The sequence below is a fragment of the Corapipo altera genome, unplaced genomic scaffold, assembly GCF_003945725.1.
Source record: "Corapipo altera isolate COAL_440 unplaced genomic scaffold, ASM394572v1 2b, whole genome shotgun sequence".
Lineage (NCBI taxonomy): Eukaryota > Metazoa > Chordata > Aves > Passeriformes > Pipridae > Corapipo > Corapipo altera.
Window position 1 is genome coordinate 17,070,690 of NW_020884874.1, and position 19,390 is coordinate 17,090,079.

Here is a 19,390-nt window from a genome sequence, read left to right on the forward strand (position 1 = left end):
GATCATTGAAAAATCATGCTATTTAGATATTTAGAGACTAGAAAGTCTCCTTAATACATAGAGAAAATGGAAAAATTTTGAATTGAACTGATAAATTTCTTTTAAATTTACTGTGAAAAGTTTGCAGCCACTTTTGACTTGTTCCATCCACAGTTTAAGGTACTTTAGGCACACAAAGCCCAACCGAAACTCACAGAATTACTTCAAAGAAAAGGGGCATTTGCAATTTTTCTCATTCAAATAAAAGACTACAGAGATAACAAACCATGTGTTTGCTGAGTGTTCTTTTGCAACCATTGCTTATCTGAGAAAAAGCAGCTGAAGATTATAAAGTCCCAGAATTCCTAGAAGTAGGTGAGAGGAAGGCAGCTGGACAGTTTCACTTTTTTTAGAGTGTAACTTACACACCCCTTTTATCAGTGGAGGCTTGGCCTTTGTATTCCCTTTGCGGGCTACAAGATCATGGAGGTTTAGGACTTTAGGACTTTATAATGATGACCATTTCCACACAAGACAAGTCAGTACTTGCAGACAGGTTGATTTGGCTGCTTCCAACACTCTTATGACCTGAAGGCTGCAGGCAGTTGTCTGGAAGCCAAAAGACAAAGGTGCCAATGGCAGTGCCGGCCCTATGTCACTGCTGTTCCTTTGTCAGCGCTTTGAGCCCTCCTCAGAGTACCTCAGCCCTAGCCCCACTCTGCCTTGTATGTGTGCTGGAGTGAGCTCTATGGCATTGCTGTCCCTTTTTTACCTGAAGGAACTAGGATGGGAAAGGGAAGCTGAAAACTAGTAAGAAACACTGCAACAAAAATTTTGATAATGCAACTCTACAATCAGAATTGTAGCACCTCAGCCATATGGAAGGGTGGGTATATGTCATGGGCAGCGCAGACTTGGACATTTTCTGATTAGATTGATTCTTCTTAAACATCTGTTGCTGCTCCCTAGATTCCATGGAAAGGACAGAGCATTACTCAGTTGCTAATCTGGCAATTCCACGTCAGGGTCACTGGGAAGAGGGAAGGGCAACAACGGAGACCTCTGTGTTTGAGTCACCCTTTTTTGCCCAGCCCTCACCTTTCCTGATAAAAGCCCTGCAGCCACAAACACCTGGGTTACAAGCCTTCACAATGTGGCCCTGCCTTGGCATATACACTCTTTTTGTAGTGACTATTACCCTGAGTCCTGTGACGGCTGCAGCATGGAGTGAAAACAAAGTCCCTGGAGAAGATGAATATCCCCCTCTGTGGGACATTGCCCCTGAAAAACTGCTGGATTTCCCAGTAAAGGACAACAAAATTGTCATCAATGTTTGGAACTATCAAGAAAGACTGGGAGTGTATAAGAGCTTGCTAAATTCTTCAGCCGAATATTTTAGTGCCTTTGGACTCCAAAACATTGGCAACATTCTCTGGGGATTACCACTGCAGCATGGGTGGCAATTTCGTACAGGTACGAGTTATGTCCTTAAAATGTTAGATTAGCAAAGGATTTACTGGATCTGCTTTGAGTCTTCCTTTCCAAGGTTTTTGCCCCAAAAGCCCAGCATAGCCTCAGTACGTGTAAACTTTGACATGCTGAGCTAAGCTGCCAATTTGAAAAAGAAATGCTGAACAAAGAGAACACCCTTGCCTTGTTGAGCAATAGCTATTAAAATTCCTAATAGGAAGAGGTCAGAATACAGAAGATCTGTGGTTTAGATGGGTAATATTTCAGCTAGCACAAAATCTTTGAAAAGGCATTCCCAGTTGTTCCAGTTTATAGTAGATAGATTTGAGGGCCTGCACTGTGAAGGACTGTTCTTAATTTGTTAACTAATAAGCTTTTATTTTTTGTTAATGGTTGCTAATGTTATGATCTTCTATAGGTAGTTTTAGTTTAATTTCTAATACAGACAGTTAAAAGTCCACCTCTCCCTGTGAGAATTTATTTCCATTTGCTTTTATGATCAGTTTAGAAGTAGCCTCATTATTTTCTAGATATGCTTTTTACAAAAATTAAAGCTTGTTCTGTTTGTTGAGGTTGTTTTGTTTGTTTGTGGGGGTTGTGAGTTTGTTTCGTTGTTGTTGTTGATTTGGTTTTGTGGTGTTTTCAATTTTGTCCAAATTCTAATGGTTTATCCCCTAAAAGCTTGTTTTTATCTAGGGCAGTCATTCTTGTTTGCCTGTTCATGACAGGGAAGCAGACACAGAAACACATATGAAAGGTCCCTTAAGGCTAAGGCTGTAATATCTTCTCAGGGGCTTTATCAGAGAATGCATTCTCTCAGAGGCTGCTTCACATGCAGCAGCCAGTGAACCTTTCCTTTCAAAGCCAGAGCTGAACTCGCCTTGTTCTAGCAATCAAAAAAAGAGGGGAAGAGGGGAATAAAAGTCAAGGATGTTTTCACGAACTTGTGCCTGGTGGTAACAAGATGTAAGCAAATGTATCTGTCTGCCTGTTTTTTTCTTTATTGGATATAATCTGTAGCGGCGGTTTGGCTGAAGCTGTATATTTGGAAGAAGCTAGAGGTGCTGCAGCTGGCGGTGAAGCAAGGCTGCCAGCATTTAGTCACAGCTAATGGAAAATTAACTCCTAAGTAAAAATTAGGAAAACAACGTAGTAAGCAAAATCCAAGCAGGAAACTAGCTGGCAAACAGATAGCAACAAGAAGAATTTAGTTGGAGTTTAGTCAAGCTTTTTCCTCTTTCCGTTTTTTATGTATACAAGAAGAGGAGAGGCTAGTGCAGCAGGAGAATTGACCCACTGTGAGGTAAAGATGACTGGATGTAGAAGCTACACTTCAGTGGTTACCTGCTGGAAAGGATCTAGTTATGTAGAATGGCCTCTTCCATAAAGTGAGGATGTGCCTTGTTGCAGCGAGGATTTCCAAGTAGAGACGAGGGACATAGTAGATGAGAAGAAGATTTGCAACTTGTTGCATAGATAGGTAAAGATGTACTGTCACCTGCCAGAGAGTCATAGGACTGGTCCTTAGACAAGGAGATATATTTTTGAAATTACATGACCAGAAGGTTAAAAAAATACTAAAAGGTTTTACAGTAAAAAAATATGAGAAGTTGAAAGATAAATAGATAAGGCGCAAAGAATAACATAATTCTGCTGCATTCAGTATTGAGGTTAGCAAAAGGCTAAACCTAACTGAGATAGGCAGCTGGGATAAACTAGTGAGGAACGGCTGAAGTGTTTGTATGTTGACTTAATAAGCTTGGACATAAAAAAGCAGGATGTGAGTCCAGAATGCAAGACAACAGATCTTTAAAAATACTACAAGAATTCTTGAATTAACAGTTCTGCCTGGTCTTGAAAGTTATGTTGCTGAGAAAATATTTTTATGGATATAGTTCTGTATAAACCATAAAGAGGAAGTGAAGCTGCTACTTAATAAGAGCAGTACAAAGATTTGCAGTAATCTACTCATGGACATAAAATGAAATCGGTAATTTCCCTAAATTTACAGTAGAGAAAATTATGTTGAGACAAAACGGATGTTAGGAATGAGACTGTGGAAGCACAAATTGTCACTTGGGAGATGAAGCTAGACTGGGAGTCCTACCTACACAAACTGAGGAAACTGGGTAGTCTCTACCCCCACTTCACATATAGAAGTACAAATTCAGGAGCAAGAACTTCGAGAAAGATTCAGGCACCATTGTATGTCTGAAGAGCAGGATAGGTTGTACCTATATTTAAGAAGGAAAAGTGGGATAAGAACACAAAAGCATTTGTCTTACATCAGCAGTAGACGAGACATTAGAATAAGTATAGAGGAAAGAATAATTAAAGACATAGAACTAAATAGTAAAAGGGATAAAGCAGAGCTTACATGAATCAAAGGCAGATTGTGTCAGGCTAACTTGATATTTTCTTTCATTATATGAATGTTGTTTTATCAAAGTCCAGAAATGTATTTCCTCCCTTTGTAAAAGCAAAGTATAGGATGAAAATTTTTAATGATACTTTACAAGATAAGAATGAAACAGGGAACTGTAAATTTGGTAAAGGAACACCTGAAGGAGAATTGTGATGAGTGTTGCTAAGAGAATTACACAACTAAATGGAGGATGTGCTCAGAGTTCTTCATCAGCAAGATAAGAACAACTGCATTTAGCATTTTCAGTAACAACCTTTCCACAAAAAATAGTGGAGAGATCTTGCTGGTGGGATAACATACAGCTGGGGACACTGTCAATACAGAGAGACACAGTTTAGCTTGGGTAGACCTGAAGACTGAAATAATGATCATGTTAAGCACAGAGAATGGGAGGGAGCAGAGACAACAAAAATGGAGTATAGACCTGTAAGCGCAGCTAGTAATTACTACATATCTTATAATTATCACTGATACTGCCTGGGATTCTTCATTTTCCCAAAACACCAAGGCTAACAATCTTTCATAAACCTCATATACAACTCCTTTGCAACATTTTGTCTTCTTTTCTTCTTATCCTTTATCCTCCCCATTCATCTCCTTTGCATATCAGTGATCTATTGTGCCTATTTTTGGCACTCCCTGTTGAAGTAGAATATTGAAAAATAGAATCTTTCCATTAATATTAAAAATTATAGTTTTTCATAAAAAAAAATAATCCAGTTGAACTGCAATCCTCATCACTGCAAGTTCATGTGCTCTGCTAATGAAAGATATGAGTTTGAGCACCTTGCATGCCCCAGAGCACAAGCTCTGTCCAGTCATCTAGGGAAGATAATTAGGATAATTTGTATCCACATTGTTCATGAGCATCTCTTCTTCTTAGCAAAAAGTATCAGAAAATTTGGTTTGGTAATGAGGTTTAGTTCTAATCTGACAGAAATGATGCTGTCTTCATTCAGCTGACTTGTTAGAGAGTAAGTGCTTTGCAGGGCAGAGTTTGAGAGCTTCTGGAATAGCTCAAGTCATTGGACTAGACCATGGTAATTTCACATCATGCAATTCAAGCAGACTTCCTGACACACTACATGACTACTTACCACTTCATATACATGTACGTTCTTCTTTTAATACTTGGGCTGTTTCTTCACATCACATGCTTAAAGTAAAATACGCCTTACATGCTGTCACGAATAATTGTGAAATGTCTTGCATGTTTGCTACAGCATAGATGCTTGAAAACCTTGCTAATCAGTTACAACAACATTTGCATGCTTAGCTTCACGGTAAGGCCATGTTTGTATGCATGATTAAACTGAAAGGGATTCTGTATCACACAACCCAATTAGGTGAGACAATTACTAGTACATTTAATTTGTGCTATTCTGCTCATTAAGCAGCTCTCCTGCACTAGCAGTCCTACATCTATTGGAAATTATGCATCAGCAATGCATGTGTTTACCTCTCTATGTGAATATATATTTACACCTCTGTAAAAATATCACTGTGGTGTCCTGATTTCAAACAGCTCCATAAATTCACAGGGAGGCATAAATCAAACTGTACAACACAATCAAATTACTATGCACTGAGAGATTCAACTACTCTAGGAACAGTAGTTTATGAAACAAAGCAACAGTAATTGTTTTGCTTCTCTGAGCAAAATTCTGTGTGCCTTACATATTGTTTTCATCTCAGTAGGATTTCTTGTGTGAAAAGTTTGATAAGTATTTGTTGCATTATATAATTTGATTTATTCAGGTAGGTTAGCAGATCCTTCTGGTGCAACTTCCTGTGGCTATGAAGATGGAGACCTCCTGTGCCTATCTGTAAGAAGCTGGTGGTCCTGTAAGTATATGCTAATACATTGTTCTTCTCCAGAATAAGATTAGTGTCCTAGAAGGCTATTTCTAAATCTTTCCTCCCCTTAGAATTCTCTATTACAATGTAATTTCCATGTTATGTGATGCTCCATTGCAAACTTGCAGTAAGACACCTAAGTGTGAGTAAATGAAAGTTAGTTGATTTTGATAATATATTTGAGGAAGGAGAAAAAACCCCCAAACCTGCAGCTTTAAAAATGTTTACACTGCAAAAATTTATGTTAAATAAGTGGGAAACACCATGACAGTTACCCATATTTGTAGATATTTGTAGATATTTGCAGTTTTCAATTACTCCACAGCAGATTTGTTCAGTTTAGATGGTAGCACTTCAAACTAAAACCTTGTGTGAGAATGTTAAGCAGGAATCTTTGTGGTTCTTGCAATCAGCTTTGGTTCTTTTTTGCATAGCATATTCTCCCTCCATCACTTCTGTCCCTCGCTCCCTCAGCTTTCTTGCTGTCCTGTCCTAGGTCCCCCTTTCCACCAGACCTGCCAGCAGGTTTCAGAGAGTAGCTCTGTCCCTTCCCCGCCACAGGAATGCTTTGTTGAATGATGCTTCTGGCTGTGAGCCAGTAATTAAATGTATATGTCTTCAAGCGAACAAAGGCACAAGCACAGAGAAAATTTAAAATGTAAAACCAAAGCCGACTGCGATACTCACTCCAGCTTCAGTTTCCCATCTCTGTGGTTGGATAGCACTACATGCTCTGTGGGAAGGTGTCCCATGAAGTGACAAGTAATAAGAGTCATTTCATAGTCCTGTGCAAGCAGGGTACTCTCCTGGAATAGAAACCACCACCTTTATCTTCTCAGTGTTTGCATTCCTGCTTTTCACTTACTTCTAAATATTGCATGTTTGCTTGATATCAATTTTGTTGCCTCCAAAAATGTATAAACTCAGCCTTGATTTAGCCTATTGCAGCAAGAACATGCAAAAAGTCTTTGAGACTGCATGGAAATGTCTCTTACTGTTCTGAGTGTATGAGTGCTTTCAGCTGTCCTTCAGAGCTGCCCTCTCTGGTACGAGTAGTCATAAGAAGCCAGGAATGAGTTTAAATAAGAAACTCACATTTAATACACCCCTAGGTGTATGGGAAACTCCCTACTTAAGAACATCAGTCTTTTTAGCTCACTGTTTTGGAGGGTTGGTTAGTTGGTTCAACCAACCTATTCAGGTTCATACACCAACAGCATTCCCGCTCTGTATGTATGAGCAGTTTTGTCAAGTATGATATTGCTGCCAACCACTCCTAGTGCCCTCGAAGGACTCACACCAAACAGTTTACAGAATAACACACTTTATTAACAAACACACTGATAGCAGAAAACTGTGACAGGTTAATGTTCAGAGATTGCTGTTGATAGTAACAGACTGCAGAAATGAATTTGAAGCAATATATAGACAAGCTCTAACCACCAATTAAAGCTAGCTAGAGATAAAAATTTAGCTTGCATAGAATGAGATTCTTACTCAATAAGCATCCCTATGGGGGAGAAGACAGGTTCAGCCTGTCGACTGATCCCAGAAGTTATGATTGAGTCTTTGGTGACCTCCCTCCCTACTTAAGAGATATTTATATTAATTTTTTTGAGGGAAGAGAGAAGCTAAAGTTAGAGTTGATGACATTTCAAGTTGAGGTGGAGTTTGAGTGACTTTAGTCATTAGTATATGTAGGGTATCAAAAGTAATATGTATTTTTGAGCTGCATTGTTTTTGACGGAGTATAATCTCAATACCACTGTGTTGCTCTATCCTTTGTTTCATACTTGCCACTCCATCCTTCTCATCTCATCCTTAGAGCAATACACCAAGCTCCCTCAGTGTTCCTGTACAGACAGTCCCTGGTGAATTACAGCCAAGGTATACACTCCTTTTTGCTGAACTTTGTTTTGTGGTCTTCTCCCCAGAAGGTGGAACAATGGTTTCCCATTAGTAGGACAGGGATACATGGTCACTGGTCAGGTTTTGGTAATTTTGGTCCTCGCTGCTGTGATTGTATAAAACATACCAGGGCAGCCCATGGCCCGGAGACCATAAGCAAATGACTTTTCATCACAGCACCTCAGAGGCACCCACACAAAAGAGAGAATAACGGATTTCCAGGCTTCACTTCACTGAAAGTTATTAAACTTTATTTCTACAAAGGGGACACAATTAAAAGGAGAATTTAAAATTCTCCTTTCAAATGTGGAATATCAAATAGCCCTATGGGCACTCTCACTGCAGACATGATTTGGTAGAGGTGAGAAATGAGCCTGAGCTTCCTACGTGCTGGATTGACTGTTCCAAATTATGGATCAGACCAAAGGAAGCCATCACCCTAAAATAAAACTGGACAGATAAAGTGAGGTAGTTTTCAGGTAGTTTTCAGTGCGTGAAATATTTTTTAAAAGCAAAATTATTATTTTCCAGTAAAATATTGCTAGTATTTGTCTTTTCATTGCTTATAGGTCTAGGATGCAAAGAAGGGGATTTTTTAATGAAAACAATACTTGTGGAGTACCCTTTAGTCTTTCTGTACTTAGTTTGCAATTAATATTTGAGAGGCTATTCTTGTCCTGTCTGTGACAGCCTACAAAGATTTAACTTTTTTTTCAGTAGTGTTTTCATTTCCGGCAAAGTAAAGCCCTCTGTAAGCTCATGCGAGGCTCTTAAAGGACAATATATAAATGAACATTACAAATCATATCTAAATTTCAGTAAATATGTCCCACTGCTGAACACAGTTGTATCAGTGGCAATTTGAAACGGTTGAATTTGGTGTGGGACAGAGTTCACTTTTCTATGCAGGATTTTTTCATTTGCTTGTGATTAACACTTTCTCCTTTTTAATTATTGTTACAGGTATGAATTACTACCTGGCTGTCATACCCTTTCTGGGGGCAGTGGAGGCTGGCCTCTTTGGGCAGCTGCCGTTCAAGATAGAAATATTGCCACCAGAGGAACGAAAAGATGATTTCTGTTACAGTGTTGCAGACTGCTGGTCTCGCATGCCCAAGCTCATGGATGAGTGGAAGGCCTTTTTTGAAGTAAATAATGTTACTTCCCCCCCCCCCCCATAGTTTTAGAAATGAGGTCAGAATATTACCTTTAAAAACTATTATTACTGTCACTTGTAAGACTCAGAGAGCTTAGTTTTCTTTCAATAACAACTTCATATAAAAGCAAGAAGCAGGAAAAATGAAAAGCATAACATAATTTGAGTCAGAGATAAGAAGGCCATGATTTTTACTAGTTATGGATTTTTCTTTTCTTCCTTTAAGATAATTTCTGTAATTTGGCCTCTGTCCCAAGACACTGCATTGTTAACAATTATATTTGTGTTCTTCCAATAGTACTTATGTTAGCAATGCAAAATAAGCATGCAAGATGGAACACTGTCATTAAGAAATGGCCTTGGGTTGGTTTTATAGGGTTCATTTATTCCTTTAGACATCTAAAAACCTGAAAATGTGAAACTTCGTTCAGAGGGACACTTATTCATGCAAGTAGATATTGTCTTTCCTCCACATTCAGCTGTTCCCTAATCCCAAAGATGACAATATTTCTTATTTCATAGATTTAATAACTATTTTTTATAGATAGACTACTACAGTCAACATAATTGTTGGTAGTCAATTAATTTATAATGATCTGAAAGCTTAAACTATAAGTTCCTCTTGGCACCTCTGAGTGAAGGTAGAGGATTTGAGAGACTTTGAGAGTCTTTGAAAGACTGGATTTGTCTTCATAAGATCATTTTTCCTAGGCAGCATGTTTCAGAAATTATTATAAAATATCAACTCCTCAAATAACCTTAATTATAACAACTAAGGATAATTTTCTTGTTTTCTGAAAATCTCCAGAAAGTTGTGGCCAAAAGGATAGAGACAGGTTTTTAAGGAATCCAATATTTCATTGCAGTAGCTTCCACGGAAGTTGGATACAAAAGTCCACTGACAGAATACCTAAAGCATGTGGATAAAACCCTTGCTCTGTTGATGTCAAAGAACAGCAGCTCCCATTAACTCCAGCGTGGATACATATTAATTTTAAAAATGTATATTAATCTTCTTTTTGTCCCTATGTCAGACATTATATTTACATACAAAGCAGCACATTCTAACTACTCAAAAGCAATTTTCCTTAGCTTGCAAACTCCTTATTTTGTGAAGTATGTGTGCAAATAAAAAAAATTCATTGTGTTTCGATCTCCCCTTTCATTCTCTGCCTTTTTTCCTCCCTATTGCTGTAGTATCTGCTATCTACAGAACACAAAGCTGTGAGCCCTGCAACCTTCTCCTCCTTCAAACTGGATGATGCCCTTGGTCTTATGTGGAAGGCACATGTTACCTCCATTGCTTATGCACTTCCTAAGTTCCACGACAGGTAAGGGGATGAGAAAGGTGGCCAAGGAGGATCTTCCCACCTCCATGCCTCTTTGGAAGGGTAGTATCCTAACAAAGTCTGCATGAGCTTTCTTACTTTAGGCATCTACTGTTTAGGCTCTGCTCTTCTTTCCACTCTCTCAGAGTATGGGATGACCAGTGAGAGATGGCTACCCAGACTGTGATGGGCAAGTAGGCTGTGCCCTTAAAATGAGATGTTGATTCCCCACTGGGAGCCAGGGCCTGATTCAGGAGCTGTTTTGAGTCTGGGCAGAGGCAGTAATACCAGGAGAAATTAGGTGTAAAGTACTGAAGGAGGCTTTAGGTCACTGTGGCACTAAGACCACTCAGGATTTTATGCTGAACAAAAACATTTGGGATAAATGATCAACTAGTGTGTTCTACAGGAGATTTCAATTATTTGTTACATTTTTTTTATCTTCATCTCTTTCAGCTTAAAATATCTCTCTGATCCAGAAGCAAATTTTGGCGAAGACTGGTCTAATGCTGTAGATTTCATTGGGGCCACACACTTCCCTACAGATTTACCAACCACAAACAAGTTCCAGGCTTTCCTGCCCTCAAGGATGCTTGTTGAAGGGGATGTTCCCCCATCCATTAGTGACTTCAGTCCACAGCAAAATAAAGTTCTGGTTTCAATGAGAGCTCTTCATAAAGCAAATAAATTAACAGGTATGAGACTGACCTACAAATGTATGCAGCCTATAGATATTTAATATCTTATTCTCTCTACATACCTTTCTCCATATGAATACAATGAATTTTTTGTATAAAGTACTATAAACACTTAGAGACTAACAGTAAAACAGTTAAAAATACAACCATAAGCAAACAACACACCCGAGAGCAAATGCAGCAATGGGATAACACTGACTACATGTGGGATTTCAGTGAGACAAATGCATTTTTTAAGCAGATGATCTTACTTTTTTCCCCCAGTTTTCATAAGAACTTTAAAAACACAGACACTAATGTGTGTTTCACCAGTTGAATGTGGAAACATTAAAGCTGTAAATGAAGTTATTAGATCAGTTGAACAACAACAACAAAAAGTAAACAATCATAAGCAAGAGTTTGTGAGTTCACAAGTGTTCTGGTTTTCGTTTTTGAGAGAATGTCATTTGTCCCAGCAAAACTGTATCCTTAGACAATGCTGGCTTCATCATCTTCACCAAAATAAGTCATGTATCACCATCCAGCGGTGCGACATAGAATTACACTCTTCTGAGGATTCAGTTCATGCATAGATACTGCTGGGTTGGCTATTTTTGTTTGACCTTTATGAAGCAAAGTTATTTTGAATCTTTAAATGGAAATTGAACGTAAAAATACACTGGAAAATTAGTACGCCTAGTTATGGTATTTGTGATTCTCTTCTGTCCATATATTTCGGTGAAAATTCTCTCACCAGTTGCATTTGCAGCTGAAAAAGATGTGAAATGAAGCTCTCGAGTGTTACAAAAGAGCACCCTCCCATCACAGAGTGCTTCCCTCCCACTTTCCATATAGCATTATACCTCAGAATCTGAATAAGGGTCTTAACAGCTCTATCCCCTGCCTGGTAGTCTATGTTACAGCTCAGGGTTTCTTGACCTACCTCCAGAGGGAAAAAGGGGCAGAGCAAAGAAAAGCATGACCAGCAAGATGGCAGGGAGGGAGAAGGGCACCAGGGCAGCACAGCAGGTGAGGATAACAATGCAGGGAGAGAGGAAAGGAGATATCAGTGCTGAATATGGTCGATGGAAGGAAAGCGAGAGATCATGTTTCATGCAGGTGCAGCCAAAATGAAGTTCATAGCTGAAATCCTGAAATTGCTTTGCAGGGAAAAGGTTTCCTTGACTCTGCTCTAAGGGATGAACTTTGAATTCAGCTGAGAATTAAAGGCCAGCTAACTCAGTCTGGTGACTGATTTGCAGATGAGAAAAAGAAGCTTTGAAATATATTTTGTCTGAATCCACAGCGTCAGCAGGAACCTGAAAGATCCTACATTATTGCTAAAAACCTCAGGTGACAAAATGTGACATACTGTTTTTGCAGAGTCAGATTCCTCAAAATTTTGAATACATTCTGTGAGATATAGAGTCCTCTTCTGGTACTGCAAACTTCAACAGCAGATAGAGGGATAGACTAGAGCAGATAGTACCTCCTAGGATGGGACTCCATCCAACCAAGAGTGAGACTTCATTTCTTGATTCAGACTTTGATTACTCTTTATTTTCTTCTAGTTGCCTCTGCTAGTCCAGCAGGAACTGTACTGGGAGAGTGTTGTGCTACCTCTAAAGCTTCTCAATCCATGGACAGTCAGAATCTTTATTTTTTATGCTCTGCCCCTCACTGATACCCAAAGGTAGAGCAGCATATGCCACGATATTCAAAACCTTTCCTGTTGTCCTCACCTTTTCTGCAGTCTTCTTGTTGTCCTCCTAGGCAAGAGGACTGTTTGCTTCCTTCTCCTCCTAATTCATTCCCCCAGTACAATACTGTGCAAATTCAATTCTTCAACATTGCCAGTTTTATACAAAAGCATGTTTTGCAGGAGAATAACTCTTCTTGGTTTTCTAGTTGACTTTTTACCCTCAAATTTCCTCTGTAGACCCTTTATCCACTGAGTGGATAAAGTGTCAAGTGATCAGTACTGAGTGTAGTGAGGAGCAAACAATGACTATCCTGCAAACTGGTGCTAATGTTAGGTTGGACTGGCCAGGCACACTTCCTAGAGGGCCACATCTTATTGCCTGGACATAAGTACTGGGGATTATTTTCTTCATTAGCTTGAGGTCTTAGCTGGCAGAAAGCACAAATTCTTTGTTATAGAGTGAAAACAAAGACAAGCCTAGTTATAACTATCACACTACTACTTCATAAACCATGAAGGTATGTGCAAGTGCAGACCAAGACCTTAACATGAGTCTTCAATCATCTTGACTTGCAACACAGGTGACAAGGGAATAAGCCCAGTTGTCTCTCAGTACAAAGGACCCTGAGCTGAATCAATGGCCTGTATCTCCCTACGCATTTGTAGGCAATTATTACCCCATCAGCAAGCTCCAGCTTTGTCTACTTTTCACTGTCCACAGGAGAGCGGCGAGTGCAGACATGTATTTCATCCCTTGTATGCTGCAAGCTGCATGTGCCCCATGCTAATTTGACAATGTCATGTTGTGTTTCTTTCCAAGGAGGATTGCTGCTGAAGCTCTGGCAAAAGGCTATGTCTAACGAAGCAGGAAGAAAAATGGGCCGAAAACTGCTTGAAAGCTTGACTTTGAGCCAACAGCTTGACCTAGTGGGAATTTAGAATGATTTGGAAGGAGATGATTTGACAGTGCCCAGGTTCTTGAGAAAGAGCAGTTCCAACATTGTTTGATTTTATCTTTAAGCAGACATGTGTCTGGTAATCTGACTTTGGTAATTTCTTACAGCAGAATTTCCTGAGAAACCATGTGTGCATCTCTCTCATATTGAATCAATATTTTTATCCTTAATTTTTCTAATTATCTCATTTGTTTAACTCAATTCCTTATAAATAAAAGGCCTCACAGAAAATATTACTTTACTACTTTTTTGACTTTATAAATAGTGTATCATTATTGGAGATAAAATTAAATGCAGGCAAATTATATTCTGTTTCAGACTGGGGTTTTTTGTCCCTGTAGACAGAGATTCCACCAGATACGGAATTACTCAGGTCCTTGATGGTCTGGATGATCATCAGAAACTTTTCTTTGAAGTTCTGATCAAAAACCAATGTCTTGACTGTTTCCCACCAAAGCTGTTATTTTGCAGACCAGCTGCAATCAAATTTGAAGCTTTCAGGCTTTTCAGGTTGAATACTAGAGTACAGATGTATTCCCTCGGTAGGCTGCTTTGCAACAAGTAAATGCCTCGTGGTAGTGCAGAGCCCATCCAAAGAAGTCCTGAAAGCAAATTACCTCATTCTGTAGCTGCTTTTACATGACAACAGAGATTTCTGGTTTTTGATTCATTACACTTACTTCAAGAAAACTTTGGTCTATATATTGATTTATGTGATTATGTATCCTGTATAAGCACAGGTTGCTTTTCCATTCTCCCATGTCTAATCCTCTTGTTGCAGTGTGTCATATGTTAGATTTGATTACCGAGGAAGAGAAATATTTGCAATGTTTGTAATCTCAGTGCCTGGCACACTCAGACCCAAGTGCTGATCGCAGTCTTCATGGTGATAACACATACTGGGAATCAATTATAACTTGGAAACAGAGGTTGTGGGGAGGTGGGACAGGGAAGTTTCTTGGGAAGTCTGCTGGCTTGGATCCTCCATCTTTATGGAAACTCCCTCTGAAGAGCAGGCATAGCTGGAGCTCCCTTTCCATGGTGGAGTGCAGGACCACTGCCTGCTATATCATATCAGGTTATAGCCTGCACTACAGTGTAGTCAAAGATAACACAAGTCTTAGACTCATAAGTCAAAATCAGGAAAAGCAGATTTCTTCTGACACCATTTTAGGTCTGCCTCATAGTTTTGGTTTCACCCAACATGTCAGTTGGTAACTCACTCCCACAGCACTCAATCAGAAGAAGAAAAGCATGTGCCACTTGCTCTTCTGCTGGAGCACAGAGTTTCATTCTATTGCACTCACACACCACGTTTCATTTGTAGCCATTGTAGAGATGGCCTTTCTGACACAAGCAACAGTCCAGGATTTTCCGTGGACATTAGAGGTGACATTTGAACATTTCCTCCATCAGTAGATTGACTGAAAGAAGCTCTCACAGTCTTGCTGGCCACTGAGCAAAGGCCCTTCCAGCAGGAACCCTCTGAGACTGCCCTTAGGAGCCCACCCTCCCAGCAGGTTGACCCTGGGGTGGGAGAGCAGCCCCCTCTGCATGCCTGCCAGACACAAGTCCTTGCTGTCTCTTTGTATTGCTGATTCAGCTTCAGGCAGCAGGAGAAACATCAGCTCCTCAGGAGGCTCCATGTCTCCTAAATTATTAGCCATATGCCAAGGAAATGAATGAAAGGTGTCCATGCACATGGCAATGGGGTTGGAACTAGATGACCTTTAAGGTTCTTTCCAATTCAAACCTTTCTATGATTCTATGAAAAGGAAATTATTTCTGTCTTTCCCTTCCACTTTCCCAGTTTGACTGGTCCTTTCTCCCCAAACTTGCACGATATTTGGACTACAAATTAAGAAATAATTACTGACACATTGAGCAGTTAAACACTATTCTGTCCTTTAATGTCCCAGGACAAAGGTTTTAATTATTCATTGTCACTTAATGGATAAACTCTTAATGTACCATCATTAGCTAACAATTTTCAAAGGAAATACATTAATGAGGTCTACGAAAATGTGGGAGTTTTTACCTTAATTACCTGGTTCATATATCAGAGTAATTAGATTCCAATAGACTTTAGATATAATCTAAAAGTAATCACCACAGCTGCCAGCTGCTAAAATATTAAGCTAGTTGTGCTCCTGAAAACTTTGAAAAAAATTTTTGACCTTTTCTGTGGTTAACTTAGATTTAACCTAAGGCTCGCTTTGAGAAAACAAAGAGCCATTAATACAAACTTACAAACTGCACTTGAGAGAATATTTTTAAAGCACGTTTTAAAAAAGCAAATAACTCCTTACCTGAATTTATGACAACATTAAGAGATATTTCAGATTTTTGAAAAAGAGTCATCTTTCTAATACAGCATCAAACACTTGTGTATTTTAGACACTTTGTCCTAATCCAACAACTAGTTAGGTAAAGACTTTAAATATTGGCCAATGATTGCACTTTGGAGTTTGAGGAATGTATAAAAGTTTAGATAAAATATGGGATGGGAGATTCTTACAAGTAGAGCAGAGCCCATTACCTTGAAATGGAATAGATGCATTCTTGTAAGAAAACATCTGGGTATCAGAAACAGAAAGAAACAGAGAGAAAAGCAGCAACAGAAAGCCTTAGAGGTATGGTAGGTGTCCTTGGAGAGGAATGGGAGAGCACTGGAGGAGCCTGCTTGCTAGTTGGAGCTAGTAAAAGCTGATAACTACCAAAGCAGGGGTTTGCCCAGCAAGAAGGACTCGCAAAGCATTTGGGTTTTTCTTACTCAGCATTAATCTGGGGTTTGCAGCTCTGTTCTCATACCTGTTACACATGTAATCTCTTTACTGAGGAATGCCTGGCATTACACAGGACTAGTTTCTGTTTGACAGAGGTGCTGTTAGAAGAAAGCATAACCACAGTTGGCTGCATCTCCAGAAAGCCAGGGAGATAAATTTCCATATGTGCCTACAAATAGCAAGCCTAAGAGGACTAGAAAAAACATCTGTGAGTGAAGAAGGGAGGTTTTAAAAATTAAATGTAGCACATGATAAAGGAAGAACTGGGGAGAATAAAAGCCCACCAGAAAACAGCCTGTCCATCCTAAAACTTGGATAATAGTGCTGAACACCATGCAGTGATCCGCCCCACCCCAGCTCTGTGGGGTTGATGGGGAACTACTGCCTTTGCCTCCTCAGTCTACTTGCACCCAAGGTCACCCAGGCTCATTTTAGGTGGATCAGCTCCTTATGTCTGAGAGCTGAGCAGTTTTCAGTGCCCTTCCTACAGGAATGATCACATTTCTGAGGAATGGTGAGAAATGAGGTTCTTGTCCTTGCCTACTCTTTGCAACTAGGCATACAGTCATGGTAAAATGGACCTGTGCTTTACAGATACTGTCCTAAACTATTACCTAATAGATATGTGTAAGGGCTGACCTCTCCAGCAATCTCCCTTTTTTGTTCCAGAAGGCGAATAGCACCCTTGTCCTTCTCTAGGAAAGATACCTCTCTATTCACAAAACTGTAAACAGAGGTCAGCAGTCATTTCTTTAGGTTTCTTAGATATCAAGACACAGAGGTTACAGGGCCTACACCCAAGGAGGTCATTCGCGAAGATGCCAAAAAACTATTTTTTTTTTCAAGGAGGAGTTGGAACCCTAGATTTCCCCTTCCATACGATCCCTAACCTGTGCAGAATTACTTGGGCATTCCTTCCCAGCCTATGCTCCCTATTGCATTTTTTCTGGTGGGAAAAAGTACTCTCCATACACCTGCCAGGTGTGGAGGAGAGCAAAGACATTCTTGCCCTGGGCAGCCTCTAATCTGGCAGCTAGGAGGTTTTGCTGGGAAGAAGATGTAGATTTGCACTCTGACAGAAAACAAAAGGACCTAATGTAAGTACTCTAACTGTAGTGCACAACATTAAAAAACTCCCGCATTTCCCAAGCCTAAACTGATCCATTACTTTTTTAGACCAGGGAGTGCTGCCTGCCCCTCTCACCAGGTGTTGTGAGCTGCAGACCTTCAGTTCCCACTACCAAAGGTAGTGAGGTTCGAGATGATGCAGTCATAACATTTCCCTCATCCTAACATTGGTGGCTTCAGAAGGAGCATGTTGTCTTTTCCAGAGCTCATACTGAACCTTGATATACTGAGTGCAAAGAGCTGGCAACTGAAAAAGGTATGATATTTCCTTCAGTTTAATTTTTGAATAAAAATTCCAGCTTGATACCACCTCTCCTACTGCCACTTCATTTTTGCACGAATGCTGGACAGCAGAGCACTTGCTGGGTTCTATTCTATTTAAGTTTGAAGTGCTTACAGCCTATATTCACAGCGGCATTTGGGCTCCTAACACCTAATAGGACATTTTTTATGCTTGTAAATCTGAGTCTAAGCTCCTTTTGGATTTAATTCTCTGTTCTACAAAGAGATACAATTGGCCATGAGGTATTTCAAGAGCAAAGTGCATGGCATTGAAGTGCTGTGCTGCCACAGGCAGCGGTGGCAAGGATCCCTGGAGGGCATAAGGGAGCCTGGGACTACAGATCTGCCTGACTGCACCAACTGGAAAGGGCTGCTCCAGCTGGGAAGCATAGACAGTCACTCAAAATGGGGTTCAGAGGATGAGGTATGGAGGCAGAATCACATAAAGGTTTGTTAAAAAGCATTTATACCTACTTAAAACATGACTCTAGGAAAAAAAAAACATGATACTTTAAAAACGCTTTTTAACTGATTCATGCCTAATCAAACTCTCCAGGACAGAAAATGCAATAAAATAAAATCCTTAATGTCTTTCACTTCCTTCTACAAACTGTTTGTAGCTGTGGGAAAATTTGCATGAACTGTTTGTGTGCATGTTTGCAGGAAGGGGCTGCAGCAGGTACGGTGGACAGATAGTGGCAGTATAAACCAGCCTTCTGGACTAGGAAAGTCATTTTAGAAAGAAAGGCTCCTTCTACCTCTCCTTTTGTGCGATGTTAGATCTCAAAATACTAACAGATGTGATCACTGAAGCTAAGAAGAACAGGCAGCTGAAATAAGGGGGGAAAGCAGAAGAATCTTTTTGCTGACAAAGTAGCTGCAGTGCCCCATGAGGGGCAATCCTCTGAGCTCCACTCAGACCCTTCCTCTGCACCATAGGGACCAGGGGGTTTACAGAGGAACACCATTTCCTAGAAAGAAAGACCATAACATCTGAGGCTGCCCTAGGAAGAGTTACTGCTTTCTGAGGTTGGTCTGAGCCTCCAGTGGCTGGCACTGCTGCATCCAGAGCCTCAGGGACAATGTCACAAGAGGACATGGGAACAAGGCGTGCACATGTACAGGCACTTCTTAGATCCTGATGGGATCAGCCCCTTGAGACATCATGTAACCTTCTCCACATACTCCCAAATCTTAATAAACATGAGGAATTTAAAGTTACATGAGAAAATTTAAAGGGTCAGATTGAGTTATCCATCCCAGTAACCTCTCTCTCTGCTGGGGGCTGGCAGCAGTGAACTGGGACAAGAGCAGCAGCAGCAAGGCAAAGGCAGGGTAATCTCTCCTCCTACCCAGCCTGCCAGCAGTCTGCACTTACATCAGACCCACATGGTTTATCAGTCCTAGAGAAAGAGTTGTAAAAGGCTATCCTAGAAAATAAAAAAACCTACGAAAATATATGAAGTAAGCCTATCAAAGAGACATGTTATTGCAAAGCACAAGAACTCTTCCCAGCACACAGATGCATTAAAAAAAAAAAAACAAGAGGAAAAAGCAAAACAAAACAAAACAACAACAAAAAACCCAAACCAGCAAAAACCAGCCACTAATACATGAAGCAGAAGCAAGAAAACTTTCTCTTCAGAGATGATCAGTTTTAATATGGTGTCAAAAAGTTGAAAATTAAAGGTGCACCAAAGCAGAAAAATGTTAGGGCAGTCTCAGGAGAGGTAGGA

The 19,390-nt window shown here is 40.0% G+C and overlaps 1 protein-coding gene across 1 annotated transcript; it reads left to right on the forward strand.

Annotated features, from left to right (window-relative positions):
- The first annotated feature begins 1,130 nt into the window (after positions 1 to 1,130).
- On the forward strand, positions 1,131 to 13,441 carry CUNH6orf58 (chromosome unknown C6orf58 homolog). The gene is made up of 6 exons (XM_027632471.1): positions 1,131 to 1,452; positions 5,633 to 5,719; positions 8,603 to 8,787; positions 9,993 to 10,126; positions 10,580 to 10,818; positions 13,323 to 13,441. Exons 1-6 carry the CDS (start codon positions 1,131 to 1,133, stop codon positions 13,439 to 13,441), a joined length of 1,086 nt encoding a protein of 361 aa, XP_027488272.1.
- The last annotated feature ends 5,949 nt before the right edge of the window (positions 13,442 to 19,390 follow it).